At 38.2% G+C, this 21,549-nt stretch overlaps 2 protein-coding genes across 5 annotated transcripts in view; both read right to left on the minus strand.

Moving 5' to 3' along the window:
• The window catches only part of fbxo9 (F-box protein 9), an 884,197-nt gene that overhangs the window by 721,589 nt on the left and 141,059 nt on the right, over positions 1–21,549 (minus strand). The gene's annotated exons all lie outside the window — the stretch shown is intronic.
• pkdcca (protein kinase domain containing, cytoplasmic a) overlaps positions 1–21,549 on the minus strand; it is a 259,947-nt gene that overhangs the window by 218,902 nt on the left and 19,496 nt on the right. For 2 of the 4 annotated variants that reach the window (XM_073919613.1, NM_001161598.1), the window contains 4 exon segments: positions 18,189–18,311; positions 11,223–11,497; positions 8,930–9,009; positions 6,949–7,056 (listed from right to left, as the gene is read on the minus strand). In XM_073919613.1, coding sequence (XP_073775714.1) covers positions 6,949–7,056; positions 8,930–9,009; positions 11,223–11,497; positions 18,189–18,311 — 586 coding nt within the window. 4 annotated transcript variants of the gene reach the window in all.

Consider the following 21,549-nt stretch of genomic DNA (forward strand, 5'->3'; position numbering starts at 1 on the left):
TTTTAAAAAGGAGGCGTGGCACCTAACCCCACCCCTAAACCCAACCGTCATTGGGGGATGAGCAAATCGTACTAAATTGTACGAATTAGATCGTACGAATTCATACGAATTAGCCACTAAATCAAAAAGTTACGAATTGCCGTGAGATTGTGTTGGAATTTTGTCACTGTTTTGGAGCACACTAGCTTATAGATATTTTACAAACGAACAATATTAATACTAACATCCACAGAACTTTATTTTTAATTTCATCATTAATTTCAAGTTGGAAAAAAACATTTTAGGTGGAAGAAGTCATTTATTTAAGTTGATTCAATAAGGCTTTTTTTCAGTGTCGCAATAACAAAAAACTATACAAAGTGATTCAATCTTTCTTTTTTTGGCTTAGTCGCTTTATAAATCTGGGGTCACCACAGCGGAATGAACTGCCAACTTATACAGCATATGTTTTACACAGCAAGATGCCCTTCCATCTGCAACCCAACACTGGGAAACACCCACACACACACACATACACTATGGCCAATTTAGCTCACCCAATTCACATATAGCACATGTCTTTAGACAAAACTGGAGCACCCACAGGAAACCCATGCCAACACAGGGAGAACATGCAAACTCCACACTGAAATGCCTAATGACCCAGCCCAGGCTCGAACCAGCGACCTTCTTACTGTGAGGTGACAGTGCTAACCACTGAGCCACTATGACGCCCTAAACAAAGTGATCTGCATTAAAAAAAAAATAATGAGCAAACCTGCATCGCTTCCTCATCTATGATAATCAAACAGAGCTGATAACGACAGCACTTTGCTCTTCTTCACGCTAATGCACTCTTAATATCTCTGTCAAAGTCTGATGATAGAGGGCTTTGATTAAATGCCAGCCGCTGGTTAGCTGCGTTAAAATACAGTTTACAGTCTGAAACACAGTCTCTGCAGTTTACGCCGATGGATCCACTGTCACAGACCGCATGCCTTTAGCAAAAATACTGACAGTGTGGTCATGCATTATTATCTGAACGGGGATCTGTCAGTACAGCACTGCTGCAGCACCGTGAGGTTTGTCAAGGCTTCAGGAAAGTGTCTCAGTGAGTTTTACGCTCTTTGAGAAAGCTGTAATGGAAACTCAACCCTCATTGACAGAGCGGTGACAATGAGCCTGATAAAAGCAGAGCACCCTTTAAAAGACTCACGTTAAATACAAGTAAACGCTACAAATGTCTTGTGAATCATTTTGTGAAGCAGCAGGTTGATTTTACGCAGCCGCAATTTAATAGCGAAATCGAGGCTGCAGTGGGAAGAAACCCGGACGTATTGTCTGGAGCCACACAGGAACAATGTGTAGCTGGCTGTATATCTTATCAGCAAAGAGAAAGTGACACAAATGTATAATTCCACCGTCTTTTGAGTGACCCGAAAGTCGGTTCTGAATGAATAGTAAAAGTAAAAAGGGATATCAGACCTCATTTTCAGCTAAGTTAAGGGGAATTATACTAGTTATCTAATGTTCGTTCGATCTTACTTTTGCTCGTTTGTTTGAGCTTACTTTTGTTAATTTGTTCTTAATTTTCTTTGTTCGATCTTACTTTTGCTCGTTTGTTCGTTCTTAATTTTGTTTGTTCGATCTTACTTTTGCTCGTTTGTTTGAGCTTACTTTTGTTTATTCATTCTTAATTTTGTTTGTTCGATCTTACTTTCGCTTGTTTGTTCGTTCTTAATTTTGTTCGTTCGATCTTACTTTTGCTCGTTTGTTTGAGCTTACTTTTGTTCATTTGTTCTTAATTTTGTTTGTTCGATCTTACTTTTGTTCTTTTTTTCTTACTTTTGTTTGTTCTTGTTTGTTCTAACTTTAGTTTTTTTCTTCAATCTAACTTTGGTTCATTCATTCTTTCTTACTTTTGACTGATCATTCTTTTGTTAGTTTGTTTGCTTACTTTTGTTCAGTCTCACTTACTTTTTTGTTTGTTCGTTTGCTATTTTGTTTGCTCATTCTTATATTTGTTAATTTGTTTGTTCTTTTGTTCATTTGTTCGCTCTTAATTTTGTTTTTTGTTCACTTTTGTCCATTTATTTTTTCTTACTTTTGTTTGTTCGTTTGCTATTTTATTTGTTCATTCCTACTTTTGTTCATTTGTTTGTTCTTTTGTTCACTCTTTTGCTATTTTGTTGCTAATTCCAATTCTCTTGGAAATGCTTGGTAAGGCAGTTGAACTGGCAATACTTTGCAAGGAAGCATGTGCTGCGTCCGAAACCGCATACTTCCATAGTATATAGTACGCTAAAATCAGTATGCGAGCCGAGTACTATGTCCGAATTCATAAAATTCGAAAATCAGTATGCGAAAAGTACCCAGATGACTTACTACTTCCGGCGAGATTCAAGAGTGCGCATCCCATGCATGCTGTGCTATCCCATGATGCCCTGCGAGCGAATTTATGAATTGGAGTAATGTGACGCAATTAACGCAGTTATGTCACGTGACCATGACAAAATGGCGGATGTAGTACGTCCAAATTCCATTCATACTTTTCACGTTCATACTGTATAGAACGTACTTTTCTAACGGCCGAGTAGTACGTTATAATCCTACACTTCCCACCGCAGCCTCGCTTTTGTTTTTTTTAAATGGCAGCCACGTAAAATAAGCATATTAGTTTAATTGCTACAAAAAGATTCGTTTTTCCCATCACCAACTATAACAAATTACTTTTTACATCCAACACTATTGGTGAATGAAGGTCAATCTGTCTGATAAGTGAATGTGGTGGGATGGAGGACAGAGAAAACCACAAGCGGCAGCAAAGCAGAGCTCAGCGCCAGTAAATAAGAGCTCTTTATTACTCTAATTAGTGCTTTATGGAGCTCTCGCTGTCTTTGAATGCTCTTGTGTAATGAGAAAGAAGGTGATGCAGTCAGCCAGAGGCATGCTGGGACTTTAATGCTTGTTGGGCTCCCGACTGAGTATCTTTGCTCTCTTTTAAGTGTATTTACTCCATCTCCATCCTACTCCATCAGCCTCAATGCAACTATAGTCTATGGGAGAAGGAGTTTTTTTATTCAAAGCCCCCAAATCATGGAATGCACTTCCTTTATGGATCATTTTAAAAAGTAGACTAAGATATATGTATTTAAGCTTGTTTTGAACACTGGAGGCACCAAAACTCTATAACTACTCATTCTGACCACTGTGAAAAACCTCTGTACATTACATTTACACCCTTTAAACAGTTAAAAGTTGAAAGAGTTAAATGTCTGAGAAGAAAAAAAAAATGGCCCACACTTGCTTAAATCTCTCATCAGTCATCTAGTGTGCTTTAGACGGCCAGTGAAGCATAGAGAAGAGCAGGAGGAAGAGCACACAACCAACAAGACAATATGGAGAAAGGAGTAAAAACAGGGGTGGAGCGAGTAGGAAAAGACTGGAGATGTTTCTTCTATTTGGTCCGTCAGGCTCAGCAGTTATATAAACTCTAATCTTTCTAAATCTCCTTTCGTTTGTCCTAACATGCACACACAAAAATCTCTTTCTCTGCTGACTGAACAACTGTTTAATGCCAGGGGGATTGAGGAGATCTGGGGTCTGATTTACTGTATAATCGTGACAAAAAAAACAGGTGCGGAAATGTGCATACGCCACTTTCTACTAAGGGTCCCACGATTTCGATTTTAAATCGATTGAAATTTATGCTCAATTTCGATTATCGAATCAAAAAATGGAATTGTCGATGCTGCCACGCCCCCATGTCACGTCAACTTGGCTTGCCAAGTGGAAAAAACACACTTGTTGAAGAGCTTGTTGAACTGCAGACGCAGGAGACCCGTCGACAGAGCTTAAACCCTCTCCTCTTTCAATGAAGTCGCAAGTATTTATATATACTTCCTATAATGTGGAAGTATTTTGGATTTCCAGTGAGTTATGTTGACAACGTTCGTGCTGTTGAAAAAAAAAAAACAGTTTGCAAGCTCTGCTATGTATTAGGAATGGGCCGATAGACAACACCGGCGATCCTCCGCCCCGCCTCCGTTGCAAATCCGCTCGCGAACAGGAGACATTTGAAACAGATACCCGAGCCACCTAAGCTGAATTTTCTCGATGACTATAGGTGAGAATAGGAACATAGATGCTTCTTTGCGCCTGCCGCTGCACCAATCCGCCTGTCAATCCCACGTTCCACCCTTCCCTCACTCGTGAACAAAACGATAAAGAAAGATACTTGAACTTCTCCACCTAGGGCAGGGATGTCCGAGCTCATTCCTGGAGGGCCGGTGTCATGCTGAGTTTAGCTCCAACTTGCTTTAACACACCTGCCTGTAGGTTTCTAGTATACCTAGAAAGAGCTTTATTAGCTGGTTCAGGTGTGTTTAACTGGGGTTGGAACTAAAATATGTAGTACATCGACCCTCCAGGACTGAGTTTGGACACTCCTGACCTAAAGTAAGGACTGTCCTCCAACCTGGAGATGGCAAACCCCTTCAAAAAACCCTTATGAGTTTTCTAACATCAAGGACCGTGATGCTGCGGGGTGTGGTGCAGCCGGGGCCCCACCCTGGAATCAGGCCTGGGGTTGGGGCTCAATGCAGGGTTTTTTTTCACATGGAACACGGCCGGACTTAGCCCGAAGGAGCAACAGGGGACCATCCTCCTGCAGGACCACAACCAGCAGGGGGAGCCGTAAATGGTCAATGTGAAACGAGTGGTGCTCAAAGGTTAGGACCACGACAACTCAATCGTCGGGCAAAGAAACTGGCTAAGTAAACATAATTAACTTAAATACTGACTTAATCAAACTATTCATTAATTTTCTTTTCAGCTTACTCCCTTTATTAATCAGGGGTCACCACAGCGGATGCCCTTTCAGTTGCAACCCAACACTGGGAATCTTAATTGATTTACTTTAAACTTTAAAAAATTAGGTTTATTCAAACTACTTCATTAAAATAACCTGAAACAACTAGAGGTGTGAACCTATACAGGTCTCACGGTTCGGTTACGATTATCATGCCTTCGATTCGGTTCAATTCGATATCTCGGTGCATCACGGTGCATTGACAATGCTTTCCATAAACAGTGATATATTTTAGGGGGGAGGCTATAACATGCTGTCTGTATAAACACACACACACACACATACACACACACACACTTAAGCCCTCGCAACAGGGAGAGCTCGCACAGAGCGGAGCAGAAAAAAAAAAAAAAAAAGAAGCACTTTTCCGACGGTCCCTCACTGAGAGCTCCTCTCAGCGCGAGCTCTCCCAGCTAAACACATATTGCGAGGGCCTAAACAGAGCAGTGCTGGTAATGTCGAGCGAAAAAAAAGAAAAAGACAGCTGTGAAACATAACCAGCTTTGTCTTTTTGTAGGAAACACACTTTACATCTTTTTAGGGTAAGAGGTTTTTGAGTTATTGCCGTCTATAACTGAATGTGTGTCAGGAATATCGAAAACAAAACCAACTGAACCGCGCTCATTCTGGCGCCCCCTGGATATACAGCACCCTTAGCATTTGCCTATGGTACCTATGCCACGGACCGGCCCTGAGTTGGCTGTGTTGTAAATACTCGCGCTCACCTCCCTCGCGACAGAGCGCATAGGAGATAAATGACGTCAGTACATAATTACCGGTTATGATTATTACTAAACCGATACCGAATTGTTTGCGTCTGCATTGCGGTGCACCAAAGAAACAATTAATTTTGACACCCCTAGAAACAACACATTTCTTGACTTTTTTGGGGGACAACTTGATTGTTTTATGTTCAATCTACTTAAATTTGTAAAAACTAATAAGGAAACTTTATTCTTTTATGTTGCCCCAACACAAAATCAATTGTATGGAACCCAGCATGTTTTACAGTGTATGAGCCCTTATCATTAATAAATATGTTACTATTTATTTTGGTGTACGTTCACGTTTAGGAAGGTTTCTACACAGATTTGATATATCAGAGCCCTGCTCACAGCCAGGACCTTCACAAGTAGTTCTTTCTGAAGGATTTCTGAAAGACAAGTATGTTTTCCTTAAAACAAGCAAAATAATCTGCCAGTGCATATTATGATTGCGCAGCTGCAGCAAAGTTCCTTGATTATTACGCCGGAATGAGAGTATAGTTTCTCGCCATATTGACCTATAAAATAACAACTTTCCATTATCCATCAGCCTTAATACATGGTATAACTACAGAAGCTTTAAATAGGAAAATTATCAACACTCTTTTGCTAACGGTCTAATCCGATTCAATGATCTATGCTAAGCTAAGCTAAAAGTGCTCTTGCAAGACCCAGAATGGATTCAAAAATGATAAAACTCAACTATATAATTCTAAGGGAACTAAAAAATTACTTTATATGTCAAAAAACAAAAGTCCAACTCTGCATCTAATCTGCAATTGACAAGAGTGATACTGTAAAGTACCGTAATGTATCATATTGCTGGATCTTTGTGAATGGTCATCTGAATATGTATAGTTAAAGTTTAAAGGAGACCTATTATGCAAATATCACTTTTATACGAGGTTTAAACACAGATGTGTGTCAACAGTGTGTGAATATAACCAGCTCATAATGGTACAAATGTATTATTGGTATTTTTCATAGTCACACTTGATATAAACAGTCTGTAGAAACACTTTGATTGACATTCTAGATTTGTATGATGTCATCAGAGGGGAAAAGCCCCGCCCACTAGTGACCATCTCTCCCTCATTAGCATAGAACGTTAATCTTGTTTTTGAATCTGCCACTATGCAGACACACAAGCATCCATAGCTCCGCCCTCTTTTGAAAAAAGCACGATCTCATTTGAATTTAAAGTGACAGTCACCAAAAGAGCACAATTTGGATCTAAGACTAAAAGGGTCAGTTTCAGAGGGTTTTAAAACATTATTTGTGGGGTATTTTGAGCTAACATCTAAAAATGGGCATCCCTTTAAGATGTCTCTTTACCTGTTTTGTGCATGCGTGTGTTATTCTTGAGGTAATGTCCGTTCCTGTAGATATCCAGCACTTTTTCGAGGTGAGCCAAAGTTTCGTCAGTGCCCCACATCAGCTCTCCTGAAATACGATCATAAAACATTACCAAAGATTAATGCGAATCATCAGAATATGCGCTGAGAGATGCTGAAATTTGTGTTTCGTGACACTGGCAGAGACTGATAGCATCAAGACTGAGCCCACACACTCTTCCCGCATCTTCACGGACGCTTGTGTCCCAAAAAAACACATTTCAGATGCTATCTGACATGCCATTTCACTGATGGATATGAAGATAGAGTGGCTGGGATTAGGGGAACAGACAGGAGGAATGCTGGGAGGAACAGACCGAGAGAGAAATGATGGGATGTGAAGACGACAGAAAAATAAACTTCCTATCCACAACAAAAGTCAAAAGCTCCTATAATAACTTACACTGCAAAAAGTGCATTTCTGTCTTGTTACTAGTCCAAATATTAATAAACTCTTAAATCAAGAAACATTTTCTAAACAAGCAAAACATTGTTTGTTTTAAGAAATAATATGGCAAAATTAACTGAGTTCCCCCCCCGTAAAACAAGCAAAATACTGTGCCAATGGGGTAAGCAAAATGTTCTTACAATTGAAAATGTATTCAAATTCAGGTATCATGACCACAGTCAAAGACTATAGAATACACAAGACATGTCACTTGTATAGTTTTAAATGGGTCAATATGGCAAATGAAGCCCTGCCTACTAATATAGGAGCCAATCATCAACGTTTCTCAGGGGAAAAGCTTTGACCTGACATATACTTTTATGACAGGTTTTGTGGTCAGCAAATGCACTGGAATCTCAGCGAATACTTGCTTCACAGACATAAGAAATATATCGACATAAAGCTTGAAATCTGTACTTTTAAATAAACAGACTACACTTGAAAACAAAAGTTTCCTGGTTTTGTAATCTGCATGAAACGAACGTGATGTACAGTTCTTCCTGTCAAATGCACATGACAGCAACTACTCAAACACCCACAAACTTGTAGACACAGTCGCTGTCATTTCTGGAGGAGATTACCCATCAAGACTAAGTTGTGGATTACTTCAGAAGAGCAGCGCGATCTGGCGATCATTATTCAGAGGATGATAATGTGTAGAACGGCTATAAATGAGGTTGGTGTCGTGGTCTCGTTCCGTGCAAGTGCGCATGTGCATGCTCATTAGCTCGGGCAACCTGAAAATCTGCCGATTTTGTTTGATCTGAACGTTTAAAAACAAAACTTATGAGACGGGTGTTGTTTAATTTTATTGGTGATTCCAAATACGTAATGTAATCTAAGCTTGGCAAACAGATTTGGAAAATTTTATGTTTCCCCGCACAGATAAAATGCCCAAATTGCTTTTACTTAAGAGTTTTGTCTCGTTTCTATTCCAAATATCTAAAAAAAAAAATTATATATATATATATATATATATATATATATATATATATGAAGAAACATTTTCTAGCAAACAAAAAATATTGACTTGTTTTAAGAAATAATGAGCCAAAATTAAGCGAGTTTTCCCTTACAACAAGCAAAATAATCTGCCAATGGGGAAAGAAAAATAATCTTATGTCAAAAGGAAAAACATTATTATGATTTTGCTTATTCAATTGACAGATTATTTAGCTTGTTTAAAGGAAAAACTCACTTTTTTTTAAATATTATTTCTTAAAACAAGATACTTTAAGATTATTGACTAGAAACGAGACAAAAACTCTGAGCAAGAAAAGCATTTTTTTGCACAAATATTGTGTTCAGAGCACAAAAACTTAACCAAAACAACCCAAATATTAATTAAATGAACTCAAACTACTAAAATGGTGTTGAAGAACAAATTTTTATTAATTTTAAAAGGCAAAACCTATAACACCCTTGGTTTTAAGTAGTTCTGAGGTCAGATTTTGTGCATTGAATTCACACTCACCTGTAGAATTGACGATTTTATCCAGAAGAGGTCTGAGGGCTGAGGGAGCGCTGTGAGGTAACAAGTAGGTGAAGAAGAATCTAGAAAAATACCCCAAAATCCATGTCAATATTTCAGTTTGCATTGTACACCATAACACACACACACACAAAGCACAAGCTGTGGTCAACAGGGTTCCCACTCTAAGCCAAATATAATTAAATATATATGATTTTAACCTGATTATTCTAACACTATTGTTGAAGAGATTTTAACACACTTGAAAAAATGTTTCTTACCTAAGGGTTTTTGTCTTGTTAAAACTAGAAAAAGTCTTAAATCAGGAAGCTTTTTCTAGAAAGCAAACAATATTGCCTTGTTTTCACAAATAATGAGTAAAAATTACGCAAGTTTTTACTTTAAACAAGCTAAATAATCTGCCAATGGGGTACACAAAATAATCTTGCTTCCTTAAAAATGCAGAAAAAAGCATGTGATAATAGACGGTTTGTGATATTTTGTCTTTTTGTAAAACAGATTGCGACATAAAATATATGTAAGATGTTATCACTATATACTTGAATAGTCTTATCAAGAACATTTGTTGATCTATGTGTATTTTTTAAAGCAAGAAAATTACTTTTATCCTAAAATACTTTGAGTTTCTCGATAATCCTAGTAGTTCTGATGGTTTTGGAACAAAAAAAAATTATACAAAGGTTACCTTGTTCCAAAAAAACCCAACTTAGAGTGTTTGGCTGCTGAAAATGGCCTAAAATTAGAAAAACAGCCAGTATGAGGCAAAAATAAATAAAATAAAATAAAATAAATAAATAAAATAGTATACTGCACAAAAAATAAAAAATAAAAAAATAAATAAATAACAGTCACCAGTGATCTGCTCGGCCTGAATGACTCTCTTGGATCATACTGTCCAATTTGCCTGACATCTAAGAAATTGGGTCGCTTATCGCCAGTAACTTCTTTTTAAGAACACTCGACAAAATAGAAACAGCTGGGCCTGGATTAGCGCCATCTTGCTCAGCAATAGTGCTCTTGTTTTGGTGTTTATTTCTTCCAGCTTGTTAACTAGTCAAATCTGATTACGACCAAAAAGCATCAAGAGACATCTTGACCACTTTCTCCTCAATTCTGTGCACTCTTAAAGCAATTAGTATGACAGTTTAGTAAAAGATTCAGCTATTTGGCAAGAAGCTCTTACAAACACGTCTTGTCACTCTCAAAGCATCACGTGATCCCCCAGTCACAAATCACTGGGAACTACAGATCCACCACATATATGAACTACAAATTCCGTCATGCACTTCGTACACACCTGTTTCTATTTCACTTTGATTGCACGCGCACACACACAGCCGGAGGATTGTTATAGACCGATTACATGGACTTACAGCGCGCACACATACACACATCTTGGCTGAGTCTTGTTTATCTGTCAAGTTAACATTACAGCACATTTTCACAGTCCTGTCTTTCCATTGCCGACCTTCGCTTTGTTTGTTTGTTTTGTTTATGTTGTTAGCCGCCTGGATTGACCATTCGCCTACTTATTGACCACTCTTCTGGATTTTTCTTAGATTTTACCCTGTTGACCATTGTTTGCCAGACCATTCCTGTTAATAAACCTGCATTTGGATGTGCACCTCCGTTGTCAACGTTCCATCACATAACATAACTATAGAAAAAGATGTATTTAGGAGTCTTAGCCTTTTCCAACGATATATGGTTCATCATGATTAGATTAGGATTTGATTGCTAAAAAGTGATGCAAATTTAAGCAGTGGGACAGTAACAGGTAAAGGGTTTTAAAATCCCTAAATCTATTCCAATAAATGGAGTATATGCAGACAGACTTTTGATTTACAGTCAGCCAGCCCAATCGCTTACGGTGAACTCAAAATCAACACGTCTAAGATCTGATTTCTTTAAAAACTAATGATCTTCACTGCCTGATTGAGATATGCTATACAGTGGGAGTCAGACCAAGCAAGAAGCAGTGCATTAAATTCAGTTGTTCAGTGGCATGTCTTTAAAATATGGACGTTTTTTTTACCCCAGTATTTTCAATGGAGTTTCTGCGCTCGCCTGCTGCTACTGACAGCGCTTGTATTTAAACGATCTTTCATCTCATTTTACGCTCGAACAACTACATGAATGCTTAAGTCTATTTAACTGATCGTATTTTAAATACATTACAACATGAATGATGTAAAAGGAACCATGCGAAATTGAAAACTGTTCACTGGAAGTTTATCACTGGCTAAAAACGATTAGCTCCATGAGCGGCGGGCACCTGTAAGCATTGTAGAGGTTTCTCTTTTGGTTGATGCCCTGGCAGCGGCCCTTGTGGCAGGGCAGGGTGAAGTTGCGGGCAGGGAACTCCATCAGACAGTCTTGAGGGGCAGACTTAGAGCAGGGCGTCTCCTCCACACTGGCGTCGTCCAGGTCGGTCACCTTCAACACTCCGTCCACCAGAACGAACTGCCGCGGCCTGAAGTCCAGCAGCGTGACGGAGCCCAGCGGAGAGTGAGCCAGGTAATGCAGCAGCCGCATCAGACTCAAGCAGATCTGAAATTAACAACGCAAACATCTAAATAAGGCATTCCTTCATTACACAGCAGAAAAAGGTGACACTTTATTTAATTAAAGGCATTGAATGTATTTCTCTATGATAAATATTGTAGCCTCATCAGACTCATTTATTACATTTATTACATTTCCCATTAATTGTTTTTTTAAAAAGGTCTGCCCCCACCCCAACCCTAAACCCAACTGTCACAGTAATGTAGAAATATTAATTATTGTTAATGTCACAAAGAATGATGCTATATTGATCATATCGCACTTCCAACCGGTCGCGTATTTGATATCAACAATGCAAACAAAAAACAATGCCTTCCTTTGTTTTACACCGCAAAAAATGCTTTACTTACTGAAAAATTCTTAAATCAAGAAGCGTTTTCTTGAAATGCAAAAAATATTGTCTTGTTTTCAGAAATAATGTCAAAATAAAGTGTATCAACTTAAATTATAATTTCAACTTAATTTGTCACTAAGAACTAAGTATATATATGTGTGTTTATATACATTTATTCATTAATTTTCCTTCAGCTTAGTCCCCTATCTACCAGGGGTCGCCACAGGGGATAGAACTGTCAACTATTCTGGCATATGTATGTATATATATGGCTAATAGCATGCAATATTCTACAATAACATCACTCATACAGCCTCCTCACTCTTCTGTATTACTCCGCCCACATAGAGTGATAGCACACCAATAAACTCACTACAGTTTGACAAATATTGCAGCTGTTGGACAATACTTAATAACATAATGTACTTTTGAGGTTTTTTAGGAGAGAATAATTGTTTAGATTGCAACTATGCAGTGTATTTATAAGGAATCTGTCTATTTTAAATATTTATCATTTCGGAGATACAGTGCGTCTGTGGCCATCAGCCTGTCATACTGAGCAGAGCAAAGACGGTTGACCTTTCGCCACGAGATGGCGACAGAGATGCATAATAAGACCGTATTTCAAACTACAGCTGATCAAATCATTATTAAACAGGTAGAGGAAATTCTAAATCAATCTCTCTCTTTTGTATGTTGTAGTGCTGTATTTATACCATAGTAATCTGCTAGTGTTTTTATTGCTTTGGCGTTTTCAGGGTTTATTATTGTGATCTCCCGATTGCAACAGAGAAATACTGGTAAATCTCTGTAGACTGATGGCTTTTAATGCCGTCCAGCCTTAAAGTCAGCAAAAATCATCTATTTTGTCATCACTTTAGACATTACGCTAGAGAATCATTCAAATACTAGCTCTACAGTGATGTTGATAAATGAGCAGCGGTTTCTGCTGTTCTGAAGTCAGCTGCGGATGTGAATAACCAGCGGAAGAAAGTATTTCCTCTTACAAAAGTATTTTTGAGACTCTCCATGTTTGATTTTCTTTTTTATACACACGATTATGCCGTTGAACTGTTGTATAAAACCAATATCAAACTGATAGGGCTGTGTTGTCAGGCCTGCTGCCTCGAGCCAAAGCACGCCTCCCACCAGTGCCAATATACAGCCATATTGCACTGCTTCGAGTGTGATATTGCTTATATATAACATGTTAGTCAGTTAAATATTTTATTTCTTATATAATTTTATAAATACGTAAAACCGAATAAATAAATAAATTACCCATAACACTTTTTATTTCAGAAAAAGATATAACAACAAGAGTAATTATAAGAGTAAAAATTTAGTAGCTATAGTGACAAAAAAAAATCAAAGTCAAACTAAAGACTTTGCTTGGAAACCCAAATGCACAAACTAGACGCTTTTAAAGACTCTTTTACTAGGTCCTGATTCGAGACCACTGGGTTCACCCAGAATCCAGTCAGAAAGAGTAAAACTGTCTTCAAGCACTGAAAGCTGCTCTCTGAAACCCCCGAGGAGCACTCGAGTGTGTGAGGCCTGTTGTGAATGTGAAGATCAGCCCTCTTATTGTGTGTGAGGGTCTGAGAGTGAAGCTGCGGCAGCTGCTACACCTCGCATTCAAGAAGGACCCGCATCCAACACACACTCGGGACAGAGTTCAGCGGATTAGACAGGGAGGAGGAACCACACGCAAATGAAGGAGAGGAGGACATAAAAGAGAAGCAAACACAGAGGACACTGGGGGGGGTGGACGAGACACTGCCTATGCCTTTCACAACACACAAAAGCTGCTTTTAATACACTCCGGATTAGCAACTACTGGGAAAGGTCAGCCGTGTGACTGCGTACGGAGTTTGTGTCCTGCTTAACATGGCAGGCGAACAGTAGCTTTGGTTAAACCGCTGAGAAAGCCATTGCAAGGAGGCGAAGCTATTTAAAATACATTGAGAGATTTTGCTTTAACACAAGCATAATTCGTTTAAATATATATTTTTGTCAAATATATTGTGATATCAAGAGGACATATACTGGTAAAGATGGAATTTTTACCCTCTTGCAGACACAGTGTGCAAATTTTCTTGCCTGTCATCTATTGATTTGAGCTGGTTTTGTATAGTGGAGGCATACAAGCCTTCGTCAATGTGCAAAGGAAATGGCTTTGGACCTAAATGAGCTGTTTGGAAGTCAATGAAGTCTACAGTCTCCCCAGAGTCTATTAGTTCCTCATCCGCAATTCAAATGTGGTGAAAGCATTGCTGGGGTGTTTCTGCTTTGTTTCACAGCGTAGCGTCTTAAAGAGACAGGACACATCAAAGTTTATTAAAGAGACAGTTCACCCAGGTATGAAAATTCTTTCATCATTCCCAGCAGGCACACAACATCATAAGACGTTAATATTAAGTTAGGTTTAGGTTGCGACATCAGGTGATTCAATGTCTATTCAATGTCTAGCCGAAGTTTAAGAACAATGTTATTTTGGCATCCAATAGCGATGTCAAATGATGTTGTGTTGGAAAGTGATCAGAATCCAATGTCTGATAGAGGTCATAGTGGTAATGTCCACACAACATCAAGCTGTAGCATCATTAGACGTTGATATTTGGTTGATTTTTGGTTGTGTTAAAAAATGATCAGAAACCAACGTCTGACAGAGGTCATAGTGGTAACGTCCACAAAACCTCCACACAACCTGTAGCATCATTAGACGTAAATTTTTGGTTGTGTTAGAAAGTGACCAAAATCCAAAGTTGAACCAACATCTTAAACCAACATCACGTAGACATCAAATACTGACCTTTATTCGTCAGGTATGGCAACCAAGATCCAACATCTGATAGACGTTATAGTGGTAACGTCCAAACAACGTCAAGCTGTAGCATCATTCGACGTTGATTTTTGGTTGATTTAAGGTTGTGTTGGAAGTTGACCGGAATCCAACATCCGACAGAGGTCATAGTGGCAATGTCCAAACAACGTCAAGCTGTAGCATCAGTAGACGCTGATATTTGGTTGATTTTAGGTTGTGTGGGAAAGTGACAAGAATCCAACATCCGATAGAGGTCAAAGGGGTAATGTCCAAACAACGTCAAGCTGTAGCATCAGTAGATGTTGATATTTGGTTGATCTTAGGTTGTGTTGGAAAGTGACAAGAATTCAACATCCAATATAGGTCAAAGTGGTAACGTCCAAACAACGTCAAGCTGTAGCATCATTAGACGTTGATATTTGGTTGATTTTTGGTTGTGTTAAAAAATGATCAGAAACCAAAGTCTGACAGAGGTCATAGTGGTAACGTCCACACAACCTCCACACAACCTGTAGCATCATTAGACGTTGATTTTTGGTTGTGTTAGAAAGTGACCAAAATCCAAAGTTGAACCAACATCTTAAACCAACATCACGTAGACATCAAATACTGACCTTTATTCATCAGGTATGGCAACCAAAATCCAACATCTGATAGACGTTATAGTGGTAACGTCCAAACAACGTCAAGCTGTAGCATCATTCGACGTTGATTTTTGGTTGATTTAAGGTTGTGTTGGAAGTTGACCGGTATCCAACATCCGACAGAGGTCATAGTGGCAATGTCCAAACAACGTCAAGCTGTAGCATCAATAGACGTTGATATTTGGTTGATTTTAGGTTGTGTTGGAAAGTGCCCAGAATTCAACATCCTATAGAGATCATAGTGGTGACGTCCACACTATGTCAAGATGTAATATTAGTAGACGTTGAAATTTGGTTGATTTTAGGTTGTGTGGGAAAATGACCAGAATCCAACATCCGATAGGGGTCAAAGTGGTAACGTCCAAACAACGTCAAGCTGTAGCATCAGTAGACGCTGACATTTGGTTAATTTTTGGTTGTGTTAAAAAGTGATCAGAATCCAACGTCTGAAAGAGGTCATAGTGGTAACGTTCAAACAAACTCCACACAACCTGTAGCATCATTAGACGTTGATTTTTGGTTGTGTTAGAAAGTGACCAAAATCCAAAGTTGAGCCAACATCTTAAACCAACATCACGTAGACATCAAATACTGACCTTTATTCGTCAGGTATGGCAACCAAAATCCAACATCTGATGGACATTATAGTGGTAACGTCCACACAACGTCAACCTGTAGCATCATTCGACGTTGGTTTTGGTTGATTTTAGGTTGTGTTGGAAAGTAACCAGAATCCAACATTCGATAGAGGTCATAGTGGTAACGTCCACACAACATCAAGCTGTAGCATCATTCGACGTTGATTTTTGGTTGATTTTTGGTTAAATTTTGGTTGTGTTAAAAAGTTATCAGAATCCAACGTCTGACAGAGGTCATAGAGGTAATGTCCACACAACCTCCACACAACCTGTAGCATCATTAGACATTGATATTTGATTGATTTTTGGTTGTGACCAGAATTCAACATCCGATAGAGGTCATAGTAGTGACGTCCAAACAACGTCAAGCTGTAGCATCAGTAGACGCTGATATTTGGTTGATTTTAGGTTGTGTTGGAAAGTGACTAGAATTCAACATCCTATAGAGGTCATAGAGGAAACGTCCACACAATGTCAATATTTGGTTAATTTTAGGTTGTGTTGGAAAGTGACCAAAATACAACATCAAGCCAACATTTTCAACCAACGTCATATACTGTCCAATACTGACATTTACTCATCAAGTATGGCAACCAAAATCCAACTTCTAATAGACGTCATATTGGTAATGTTCACATAAGGTCAAGCTGTAGCATCATTAGACGATGATATTTGGTTGATTTTAGGTTGTGTTGGAAAGTGACTAGAATTCAACATCCTATAGATTGCAATTGAGCAAACCCTTGCAATTGGGTCCTCCTTTTTTCTGTCACCAAAACCTGACAGAGAAGGCCAAGAAAAGCCTTAAAGAGGCTGTAAAAGTACTGAGAAAATCAACAGCAGGAACATAATATTTTTGAGACTGATTCAGCTGCATACTGACTAATATGCAGACACAATCTAATTAAAGTACTGAATGTTTAGATACTGATTATGTAAATCAGGAGTGTCAAACTCAGCCCTGCACAGTTTAGTTCCAACACCAACTAGGCATGGGCTGGTATAAGATTCTGACTGTATGATAACCTTGGATAAAACTTCACGGTATCACGGTATTGTGATCACTGCTCCAAAAGAAGTTCTTTTTAAATATTTGGGTAAAAAAAATTCTCTCGTTGAACACAATATATTTTATTTTATGAAATATTTAAAATATTTTGGACCAGTAGCTTTTGATGTAAAGGTTCATTTTCTGCTGAAGATACAATTGCTATGAAAAACTAAACTAAATAAAATAAGTGTGAAAAAAACAAAAACCTTACATAAACATTAGAAAGGGTATAAAAGAAAATATTGGCAGTTTTAAAGCAAAGGTAACCTTGAAACCTGTTATCGTCCCATGCCTAACTCCAACACACCTGTAGGTTTCAATCAAGCCTGAAGGACTCGATTAGTCTGCGGCCTTTCAGGAATTGAGTTTGACACCTGTGCTGTAAATGATCACGTCTCTCAATTTAAGCCCATGTTCACAAATTATTATGACACGCTGTTTTCTGTTTTTAAAGTTCATTCATATCTGCAGCAACTGTTATCAAAGGAAGAGCTCCTGCACTGCACAGGAAGTAATGCGGCCACAGGAAGTATGGGAGTTGTTCTTCAATGATTGCGATCAAGCAAAAGCTGAACTGAAAAACCACATGGGCCGAAAAGCTGCAGCATGCACACACACAAAAACGCAGGACACTGAAGTAACCATGTGTGAGCAATGCTTCAGGATGCAGACAGGAGATGTGGGCTCAGAAGGGTCGAAGTCATTAAAACTGTTTGCATTATGAAATAGTTGCAATTTCATCTAATGAATGTAATTTTGTCTGTGCTTGTTTATTCAGAGTAAATGATCTGTATCTGCTATTCATCTTACATAAATAATATTGGAAATTATGCAAAATTAGAGGCATTTAAAGGCCCACTACTGAAAATGTTTTCATGTGCCATTCTTTTACAAAAATATATTTTTTTTTCTTAAATAATAGCAGGGTAAAAATCAAACAGATATTTTCTAAAAGGGATAATAATATTGACCTTAAAATGGTCTAAAAAATTAAAAGCACTTTTATTCTAGCCAAAATAACACAAATTAGAAAAAACTAGAAAAATAATATTATAAAATACTGTGAAAAAAAATTACAGGAGGACGAATAATTCTGATTTCAACTGTATGTGATGTTTTACAGTAATGTTTTACTCCTCTGACAGCAAAGATATGGTGTGTGTGAAATGCGCATTGACTCACTCTGAATCTTTCCTCCCAGGGTGTCTGCAGAAGCTGGATCATCTCCAGTGGACTGCCGAGCTCCGTGATTGCCGTCACCGTCTCCTTTATATCATTACTGTCCTGATAGCATGAGCCGTACAGCTGCATGAAAGACAAGAGCGTCCGTAAGCACAAAAACACTCACAGCAGTGTGTTCAAAAAATACAGGGAAACCGATCAGAGCACATAGTGTGTGTGATAAGTTCTGGAGACAAAATAAGTTATGGGCACAGATAGACAGCAGGCAATGAGCATGGTTTGCACTGGTGTGTAAATGTTTGTGTTTTGTCTATAGTGGACTCCGCTTATATTGGAACCCTTGGAAAATATGTGCAAAGAAGGCTTCGAAAAAGTCTTCAACAAAATGTTGCAAAATATGTTTTGATATTTTCTCAAAATATGAACAAAAAAATTAATCTATAACAATTAATTGCAGATAATTGTTTTTATAGAAAAACTAATGTCATGAGAGTATTTTTTAAAATTGAGATTTATTTATCATACAAAAGCTGAATAAATTAGCTTTTCATTTATGTAATACATGTATTAATAAATAAATATACATAAGCTTCCTATAAGCTTTAACAGCGATCTGATATAATTGGACCAAACCAACCAACCAACCAACCAACCAACCAACCAACCAACCAACCAACCAACCAACCAACCAACCAAAACCAACTACAACCAAACAACTAACCAACCAACCAAACCAACCAACCAAACCAACAAAACAACTAACTAACTAACTAACTAACTAACTAACTAACTAACTAACTAACTAATTAACCAAACCAAAACCAAGCAATCAACAAAATAACCAAACAACCAACTAAGACCAACCAACCAAATCAAAACCAAAACTAAAACTAAAACCAAAACCAAAACCAACCAACCACCCAAACCAAAACCAACCAGCCAACAAAAAAACTACCAAACCAAGACCAACTAACCAAACTAAGCCAAAACTAACCGACCAAACAAACCAAAAACAACCAACCAACCGAACTAAACTAAAACCAACCAACCAACCAACCAACCAAACCAACCAATCAACCAACCAACCAACCAACCAACCAACCAACCAACCAACCAAACCAAAAACAACCAACTAACCAAACTAAACTAAAACTAACCAAGCAAAAACACAACCAAACCAAAACAAACCAACCAACCAATCCAAAACCAAGCAACCAACTAACTAGCCAATTAACCAGAACCAACCAACCAAACTAAACTAAACCAACCAAGCTAAAAAACAACCAAACAAAAACCAACCAACCAACCAAACAAAACTAAGCAACCAACCAACTAGCCAATGAACCAGAACTAACCAACCAAACCAAGAACAAGCAACCAACCAACCAGCAAACTTACCAAAACCAACCAACTAACCAAAACCAAAAACAACCAACTGACTAAAACCAACCAACCAGCCAATCAACAAAAACCAACCAAAACCAACCAACCAATCCCAAATCAATCAACCAACCAACCAACCAACGAACCAACCAACCAACCAACCAACCAACCAACCAACCAACCAAAACCAACCAATCAAACTAAACCTAACCAAACAAACCAAACGAAACAGAAACCAACCAACAACTCAACTCTAAGCACCACAGGCAAAAATCAACAGCGAAACAGGGTTATAACGTATGTTGCCAGATTGAGGTAAAAATGCTTGGGGATTTGAATATTTTGTCAATTGTGTGGTGATGAGCTTCATACAAGATCTGGCAACTTGTCAAACAAGGACAAAATGTTTGGCGGTAGATGTATGTGAAATACAGGAGACTTCTGGAAAAATGGGAGTGTTGGCAGATATGCTTGGCACATTCTATCAAATCGCTTTGTGAGCATTTGTTGAGCCTCCCTCTATGGTCTGATAGAGCCCTTGGACCTGAAATCTGCATTGCGTGACGTCAATCATAACAAGTGGATATAAGTGGAGGGCACTGTAGTAAAAATGTCATGGCCGCTGCTATCAGACCGACTCCTTCAGCGAGCTATGACGAGCTCTTAGTTCTGCAGAAATTAGGCTCTTTGCTTATAGAAAAATTTTCCTAAGAATTTCCTAATTCAAGCCAAAGCAGCTAGTTAAAATGAAACAGCATGAAATTTAAAAATCTAAAAAGAAAACAACCTATGACTGTGTAAGCGGCGGAGCCATCACCAGCATCAAAGCTGAATAATGTCAGGAGGTCGAATGGAGACAGCAGGTCATTATATTACCCCAAAGCAAAGTGTGTGTGTGTGTGTGTAAGTTAACAAGTTAGCTTCCATGTTGATCTGTGGCATGGTTGTAACCTTCAAAGTCAATGTGTGCAATATGCAAACGTCTAGTCCAGTAGGTTGCTCAATTTAGTTTCATCATTCACACTTGCTAACAATGCACAACACCTCAAACGGATATGTCAATGCTAAAAGTGTCCGGTGACAACAGGCTGAGTGTTATGTTGACTAGTCCATACACACTAAGCATTACTCCTGAAGCAGGAGTTTCTGAATGACTCACAGCTACAATAATAAACTAATTGAATAGATAATTAATACATTCTTGGACATTTATGTTGCTTTTTGCATAATATTTGACAATGTCATAAATAATCTTTAATTTGCAATAAACTAATGCAATAAATAATACATAAATAATAATATAATAAATACTACATAATAAAAAAAAAAGTTTTTGTAAGGGGATGTTTTTTTTTAAATCAAATTTGTATCAAACAAATGGAAATAATTCAACATACATATAGTCACACACAAATTTCTATTGATAATTCTACCTACCCAAAAACAAAAATAAAAGAAACATTTATCTGCACATATCTTATTCCAAGAAAACTTTAACAGATAAACACAACAGGATGTCACGGATAGGTAAAAAAAAATTCTAACTAAACTAACTTAAACCAACCAACAAAATAACCAACTAAAACCCACCAAAACCAACCAACCAACCAAAACCAACCAGCCAAAACAACCAACCAAACAACCAACCAACCAAAACTAACCAACCAGCCAAAAATAATCAGCCAACCAACCAACCAAAACCAACCAAACAACGAACCAAAGCCAACCAGCCAACCAAAACCAACCAGCCAACCAAAACCAACCAACCAAAACCAACCAACCAATCAGCCAACCAAAACTAACAAACTAGCCAAAACCAACCAACAAACTAACCAAAACCAACCAACCAACACCAACCAACCAGCCAAACAAAACCAACCAACCAGCCAAAACTAACCAGCCAACAAAAGCCAACCAACCAGCCAAAGCCAACCAACCAGCCAAAGCCAACCAACCAGCCAAAGCCAACCAACCAGCC

This window comes from Danio rerio, chromosome 13 (genome assembly GCF_049306965.1).
Source record: "Danio rerio strain Tuebingen ecotype United States chromosome 13, GRCz12tu, whole genome shotgun sequence".
Taxonomy (NCBI): Eukaryota; Metazoa; Chordata; class Actinopteri; order Cypriniformes; family Danionidae; genus Danio; species Danio rerio.